This window comes from Orycteropus afer, unplaced genomic scaffold, assembly GCF_000298275.1.
Source record: "Orycteropus afer afer isolate SDZICR_OR568_19922 unplaced genomic scaffold, OryAfe1.0 scaffold00098, whole genome shotgun sequence".
Classification (NCBI taxonomy): domain Eukaryota; kingdom Metazoa; phylum Chordata; class Mammalia; order Tubulidentata; family Orycteropodidae; genus Orycteropus; species Orycteropus afer.
In genome coordinates this window covers 3521818-3530511 of record NW_006921685.1, presented here as the reverse complement: position 1 = coordinate 3530511, position 8694 = coordinate 3521818, and the positions used below count along the sequence as shown (strand labels likewise).

Here is an 8694-nt window from a genome sequence, read left to right as displayed (position 1 = left end):
TTTGTCTTCTCCAGCTGCCCTTTGAAATCTTCTGCTCAGCTTTTTTACTTCATCATTTGTTCCATTTGCTTTAGCTTCTCTCCATTCAAGAGCAAGTTTCAGAGTCTCTTCTGATATGAATTTTGGTCTTGTCTTCCTTTTCCATCTTTTTAATGAACTTTTGCTTACTACATATATCATGTTCTTGATATCATTCCACATCTTGTCTGGTGTTCAGTCATTGGTGTTCAATGCATCAAATCTATTCTTAAGATAGTCTCTAAATTGAGATGGAATATAATCAAGGTCATGTATTGAGTTTTGTGGATTTGTTTTAATTTTCTTCTGTTTCAACTTGAAATTGCATATGAGAAATTAATAGTCTGTTCCATAATCATCTCATGGCCTTGTTCTGACTGATACTGAGCTTCTCCATAGCCTCTTTCCACAGATGTAGTCAATTTGATTCCTGTGCATTCCATATGGTGAGATTCACCTGTATAGTTGCCATTTACGTTTTTGGAAAAAGGTATTTGCAATGAATAAGTCATTGGTCTTGTAAATTTCTAACATGTGGTCTCTGGCATCATTTCTTTCACCAAGACCATATTATCCAACCACTAGTGCTGCTTCTTTGTTTCTAACTTTCACATCCCAATCACCAATAATAATCAATACATCTTGATTGCATGTTTGGTCATTTTCAGACTGCAGAAGTTGATAAAAATCTTCAATTTCTTCATCTTTGATTTTAGCGGTTACTGCATAAATTTGGATAATAGTAGTTGTTTTTGTTACCTCTGTTCTGCTCTAACAGAAATATACCACAAATGGGATGGCTTGAACAAACGGGAGTTTATTCTCTTACAGTTTGGGAGGCTTTATAAAGTCTGAGTTCAAAGTACCAGGCTCTAGGGGCTGAGTGAAAGCCCCTCAACCTTGGCCTTCAGCTCTGCCTCATGCTCCCAGCCCACTGAAGCTGGAGGCTTTTCTTCACTCAGACAGCTGCTGGCTGCTGAAGCTGACAAGCCCAAGGTTGACAAGTAAAAAGGTACAGTCCCAATGTTACCAAACAACATGGCAGGACACTAATTCAAGTCCAGATGAATTCCCAAGATCAGCAGGGCATGTCAGGCTGTTGAGCAATGACTTGGCTACATGCAGGGTTTAAGCATGCCAAAAGTCTGAAGACCATTCCCAAAGCTGTTTCTTATATATAGGAAGCAAACCTCATCCCTAAAATAGCTACTCAGCTGCTCCAATATATCCCACCATGGAGTTAATTACCAATTTCACCATGGGGAATAATTACATCCAGCTGCCTGACATCACTCAATCAGGCCCAGCCAAGTTGACACACAAACTTAATATACCACAGTAGTATAAACTAGTCTTGTCTGTAGGCATATGGGTATTATTCTATCACTGACAGCCTTTTACTTCAGGATAGATCTTGAAATGTTCTTTTTGTCAATGAATAATTGTGATGCCATTCATCTTCACTCTGTCATTCCTGGGACAGTAAACCTTATGAAAGTCTGATTCAAAATGGGCTCCATTTCAACTCACTAATGCCTAGGATAAGGATTTACTGCCTTGGAAACCAAAAGGGGGTCGCTCTGAGTCGGAATGGATTCACTGGCAGTGAGGGTTTTTTTTTTTTTTTAATGCCTAGGATATCAATCTTTATGTTTCATTTCACTTCTGATAACTTCAAATTTTCCTAGATTCATACTCTGTACATTCCATGTTCCAATTATTAATGGATATTTGTAGCTGTTTCTTCTCATTTTGAGTTGTGTCACAACAGCAAATGAAGATCCTGAAAACTTTACTTGTTCTATGTCATTAAGGTCACCTCAATTTTGAGCTCTTTCCCTGTTGTGTTTTGAGTGCCTTCCAACCTGAGGGAATCGTCTTCTGGCATTATATCAGACAATGTTTCACTGCTATTCATAAAGTTTTCAATGGCCATTTTTTTCAGAAGCAGACTGCTACATACTTCTTCTTAGTTTGTGTTAGTTTGGAAAATCCACTGAAGTCTGTCCACCACAGGTGACATTGTAGTTTGAAACACCAGTGGCCTAACTTTCAGCATCACAGCAACACATAAGCCACCATAGTATGACAACTGACAAATGAGTATTTGAGGATAAACATAGAAAATTGTTTTTAAATAAGTAATTTAAAATTTCATCAAAATTAAACCACATTTGCAAAGTTTGAACAAGTTATACATTAAAAAAAAATATTTCTAACTTAGCACAGTCAAGTTCTTTAAAATCATTTACATTTAAGGGCCTTGACTATATTTCATTGTTTTATTTATTAACTCATCACAGTATTTTCTTACACCCTGGCCAATAACTTTCTTTAAAATTGTATAATATGGTTTGTTGTTTTTAAAATATCTTGTTTTCCCCAATTAGAGTATAAAGTATATGATAAAATTTGCAAATTCTTTCAACTGCCTGGCATCTACATAAAGCTCCTATCAGATACACTTCAAAACATGGAAATGATTATATGGTAAAATGTATTTCAGATATACTGAGACAGAAGTTACAGTCCAGTTCCATTGAAATGAAAATCGTTGATCATCAGACAAGAGAAACCAATTTTATATTTAACTATGTCCATAATTAAACAAAAAAGAGTCAGTGTTATGGCATAAGACTTAGTTAACAAAAAAACCAAACCCACAGCCATCAAGTCAATTCCAAGTCATAGGGACTCCATAGGATTTCCATGGCTGTAAATCTTTATAGAAGCAGATTGCTTCCTCTTTCTTCCATGGAGCAGCTGGTGGGTTTGAATTGCCAATCTTTTGGTTAGCAGCCCAAAGTCTTAACCACAGCATCATCAGAGCTCTGTAACTTAGTTGTCACCCCATAAATTTGAAGAAATTTTATTCTCATCATTATTTTTTTTGCATATTGAAGAGCTCAATATACATCAATGAAATGATGTACAATGAAATTTAAGAAAATATCATATGAGAATTAAAAAAAAAAAATACATCAACCAAAACCTCCACAAGCTAAGTAATTGTGTATTGCTGTAGATTTGGGGACTGAAGCATTCATTTATGAGTGAAGAATAAGGCATTACACCTGAGATATTAGTACCTTTTTTGGTTTTTCTAGGTGTGTGGTTCTAACCTTAACAATAGCTTTTATTAGAATCCTGTAACCAGATATTAATGATACAACTAAAATAAAATGAGTCAAAGAGAAAGGACATAAAAATGATTTTTCCTTTGGCAAGGCACAGGTGTAAGGACAGAAAATTGATCTCTGTTAATAACTTTGATGTGTATATCTATTGCAAACACATTTTCTTTCTCATTTTATCTTCATCTTTCCTGGAGACACACACCATTTACATGGATGTCCAAGCAAACAGACCATTTATCCTTTATCCCACAGTTAATCATTCACTTGACAAAGCTGGAAGACATGAGCTAAATCTACTTTCTCATCTCTACCCAACTTCCACACTCTTAGTTAAGGCACATAGCATCTCCCTCCTATACCTTTGAACCTACAGTGAACTACAAACTGGTATACTTAATCTGCATGTTTACCTTAATCCTCACCTTCATTCATACCAGTGTGATTATTATAAATTACCAATATTATTAAAACTTTTATTAGTTCCTCATCTCCTGCAGAGTACATTTCAAGGCTTTAATCTTGGGTTATGAGACTCATGAATTGGCCCCAGCCCACTTGTCTATTTACATCCTTTCCCAGTCTAACAATATAGTGAATGATTTACAAATCTTGAACATACTTTGGCAGACCACACTTTCTTTAAGGACAGAAGCCATGTTTTATTTAGACTTTTATTTCTTGTAGTAATTATTAATAATTAATGCTATTTCACAAGTCTAGCCGTTTTGTTATTTTGTATGCTATTTCTTCTATTGTCTTCTCTTTTTTCTACTTGAAGAATTTTTACTCTTCAAAGTTTTAATCACATCACTTTATTGGTAAAATCTGACACTCACACTCCCTCAATAACTTAATTGCTTTTTCTTTGTATTCAGACATGTTTTGGCACTTTTTACACTGTGTATTAACTACTTGATTCTATATCTGTCTTTCCTTTTAAATTGTGACCATCCTAAAGGTAAATTGTATGTCATAAATATTTATGCCTTTAGGGACCTGGGGGAGCTCTGGTGGCATAATGTCTAAGGCATTTGACTGCTAACCAGAAGTCTGGTGGTTCAAACGCACCAGCCACGCACGCCTTGGAAGACTGGGCAATCCACTTCATAGAGATACCACCTCAGAAACCCAAGGAGGGGTCACTATGAGTCAAACCAACTCAATGGCAATGAGTTTTGTTTTAGGGACCTAGTGGCATAATAATGTTTCTGAGACACTTTTAATATGCAAGCACTATTCTACAAACTGCATTCTCTCATTTAATTAAATAATGTTTACAATAAAATTTGTTAAATAAAATTCAAAGTATAAAAAATTTTTCAAAAATGTTTCACTTTCAAAATACTACAGTATTAAATCCTACCTGGAGATTCAGAAAATAAAATAAATGTATGCCAACTTTTAGATAAGAGGAAAATAAATAATGATATAAAATATTTTGGAAAGGAGAAGTCATGCAGGTAGGAGTGGGGACAGGAAGGAGACAAGTGGAAATGAAGGTGTTCATGGAGGCTGGCAGTGCAAACTTATCCAGTACAACTCATAGTTCAAGATTTCACTAGAAGGTGTTACTAAAAAAAAAAAAAAAAAAAAATCATGATCAGTTTTTCAAAAGTAATGTTGCTACTTTTATAATTATTATTTTTTAATTTCATTAAAAAGTGGACACATTAAAATCTTTTATTTTTAACCAAGTAAAACTCATGAGATTACTATGTAACTGTTGCTAAAAACTTCCTTTTTTAAGTGACATGAAAATGTTATTCATAAGTTACCTTTTCATTAACTGAGCCTTGGTATTTCAGCATCAACTTCCAAAATGCCAACACGCCAGAGACTAAATACAAAGGGAAGAGATCCTTATTTGAATTTTAACATCAGCAGCGCTTTAACTTAAACATATACTGCGATTAGGGTGTTAGAGAGGGGATACAAATTAAAATCTTATGTTCTTTTCAAGATCTAAGTAGTCCACTGTCATTCAGTAGTATGAACTATTTTCTTAGAGGAATACAGGAAGAAGACATACAGCAGAAGCAAAATGAAGTTTTAATTGTTATATTTTTTTTCTTTCTATTATAATAGACCACTTGACATTTCAGAACCTGAATACCCACGACTTGAATATCAAAGAAGACAGCAATTTTGGGGTCCTATACGGCTGGCTCTTTTCACATTGGCAATTGTAGCAATCATAGGAATTGCCATTGGTATAGTTACTCATTTTGTTGTTAAGGGTAAGTATCCACATCACATTCCTATTGCCTAAGTACTCCATGACTTAGTATCTTGAAATTCTCTGCTGTATAAAAAAATTGCATTTGCATTATATTAACATTTTAATTAATTTCTATTGATGTTAAATTATAGTTTGCGCCATCATTGACTCTGCATTACATATTTCCATTAACATAGATTGCAATATACATTACATGGATAGAAACATGTAAAAGAAGCACGTATTTTATAAAAAAAAAGATAGAAAAAGAAGAATGAAAGGATTATCTTCAGAGTTCAGATGAATCACATCATATATTGAGTTTAGTATATTTTTTCACAATCACTATATTAATAAATTAATGATATGAAAAATACTACCTTAAAAAATTCCTTTAAAGGGCTACAGATCAAACATTATTTTTGAAAGAAAAAGATTATTTCATGACTCTGGGAGAAAGGAAAACTCAGAATTAATTTACGATTATATGCAAAAATGCATAGCCAGCACCAAATGAAAATCAAGAAAGAACCATTTGCTTTCATCTTTGGTATGATATGAATATTTGTATTCACATGTGACTGAGACTTTACCTAGAATTTTAGGAAACCGTATCACTCAAAACAATAAAACAGTCCCAACATTAGCAGCAAGAGGTCAAAGGAAGAAGGCAACATGATGACAGGAGCAGAGGGACAATATGATGATATGATATAGGGCCACAAGTCAAAGAATGAGGATAGCTCCTAGGACCAAAAATTCAAGAAAACAAATTCTCCCCTAGAGCCTCTAGACCTGCTGATACTATGATTTTAGCACTGTAAGACCTATTTAAGACTTCTGACCTCTATAAGGTAATACATTTATATTGTCTTAAATCACTAAATTTGTAGCAATTTGTTACAGCAGCAATGGTAAACTAATGCAGAGGTTAGCACACAGAATTTGAGAGAAGATCTTTCACGTGGATTTTCCATGCAGTTAATTGCGAGTTGTCTGAGTATATTCGTTATCTAGGGCTGCTATTCACATTGCTTGGTTCTACAATCGATGCCAATGGAAGCAGCAGTCAGGACATTAGATGATGTGTAGCATTGGGAAAGTCAACTGTGAAGGAACTGTTTCAAGTGCTGAGGAGCAAGGATATCTCCTTGAGGACTAAGGTGTGCCTGACACAAGCCATGATATTTCCAATCGCCTCATATGCATGTGAGAGCTGGACAACAAATAAGGAAGACCAAAGAAGAGTTGATGCTTTTGAGTTGTGGTGCTGGTGAAGAATGCTGAAAGTACCATGGACTGCTAAAAGAACTAACAGATCTGTCCTGGAGGAAGTGCACCCGAAATGCTCCTTGGAAGCAAGAATGGCCAGACTTCATCTCACCTATTTTGGCCATGTTGTCAGAAGGGACCATTCCTTGGAGAAGGATGTCATGTTTGGTAGGGTGGAGGGTCGACGAAAGAAGGGGAGGCCTTCAACGAGATGGACTGACATGGTGGCTGTGATGATGGGCTCAAGTATAGCAGGGATTGTGGAGCTAGTGCAGGATCGGGCAGTGTTTTGTTCCTCTGTGCATGGGGTCGCTATGAGTCAGAAACGACTCGAAGGCACCTAACAACAACAACAACAGTGCTACTATAACAGAAAAATCACAAGTGGATGGCTTTGAAAAACAGGAATTTATTCTCATACACTTTAGGAGGGTAGGAGGCTGGGTGTAGGCATCTCGACTTTAGGTTTAGCTCTGCCTCCTGTTCCAGGCCCACAAGAACTGGAGGCTTTCTCTGACTCAGGCAGCTGCTGGTTGCTGACACTGATGAACCCAAGATTTACAGGTAAAATGGCGTAGTCCCAACATTAGTAGACAACACAGCAGGCCACTAGGTCAAGTCCAGGACCAATCCCAAGATTGATAGGCAATATGGCAGGATGTTGAGATAAAGACTCAGCCAAATACAGGGCCCAGATGTGCCAAAAGCTAGAGATCTTACAGTTTCTCTTTATATGCTGAAGCACACCACATCATGAAGGCAACTACTTAGCTGCTCATAGTGGATTGTAATCCACTATGAAGGATTACAATCTCATCATGGGGAATAACTACATCCAGCTGACCAGCCACTCAAAAACACAGCCCAGCCAAGCTGACACACCAACTCAACTACCACACTGAGTATAGATGGACATTTAACACAAGAAAGAAAAAGATAGACTATGACAATGGTTAAAAATGCAGAAGGAAATAAGATAGAGGTAAGGAAGACGACACAAACACATTTAGAAAAAAAAAAAGTATATATTTTTATAGTACAAACAAATCAAAACCAAATCAGTAAAGGAAATCATATTGTGGTTATCAGGATGACATCAAGAAGAAAATAATAAAATACTAGTTTGGAGAGTGGGAATTAATGAATCTGAAAGGTAAGTGAGTAAAAACAACCAAATATGCGGAATAACCAAAATAGAAATAAAGATGTTAGCAGCTTTCATGTTAAAAATTTCATCATCAGAATTGAAGTGTATTTGATGAAATTATTTTATCCTACCAATTTCAATAATTATGAATGATCAATTTGCACTGCATTACAATTCTGACCAATTATCCACTCCCCAACATATGTTCATTTTAATGAGGGATTCATAAAACAATTCAATGTCTTTTAGAATATGAATAGTTTGTCAAGTCAAAGATCACCAGGAACACATCTATAACTGAACAATTTGGGTTTATTACTTATTGCAGTCAGGGAGAGCCCTCAACATGGTGAGTTAAAGAGCAGCTTAGTAAGAGAATATAAGAATGGAGTATTAAAAGATTTTGGCTTGTGTTGGTTCGGTACAATGGTTCATTGTAGTGGATGCTGTCAGGAAGCTAGGATAATCCAGTGATTAGGTGTCTTAATAAAGCTTATCTAAAGGCAAGAACAATGAAATAAGGCTAAAACTATAATTAGGAAAGAAGCAGCAGTCACTCAGATTAGTTTGAATAGGGGAATGTTCTGTCTTTTGTTTTCAATAATAATTTTTTTCTAACCTCACTGTATTTACGAAATAGTCTTGATTTTGTCTTTTGTCTTGTCCAATACAATCACATAGTGGCCTACTGTGATGTTGACATTATGTCCAATAGGAGAACACCAAGATGACTACGTGATTATGCCAGGCCAGCTCCTTGATGTCAGGAGCTGTTTTCCTCTTTTTCAGGTTATATATTTTCAATTCCCTGAGGAGCTCTGGTAGCATAGTGGCTAAAGCACTTGACTGCTAACCAGAAGGCTGGCGGTTCAAACCCACCAGCCACTCCTCAGAAGGAAGGT

The 8694-nt window shown here is 35.9% G+C and overlaps 1 protein-coding gene across 1 annotated transcript in view; it reads left to right on the top strand.

Annotated features, from left to right (window-relative positions):
* The window catches only part of LOC103198630 (transmembrane serine protease 11F), a 133090-nt gene that overhangs the window by 51653 nt on the left and 72743 nt on the right, over positions 1-8694 (top strand). The window contains exon 2 of the mRNA XM_007942805.1: positions 5241-5392. Coding sequence (XP_007940996.1) covers positions 5241-5392 — 152 coding nt within the window. The remainder of the gene's footprint in view (positions 1-5240; positions 5393-8694) is intronic.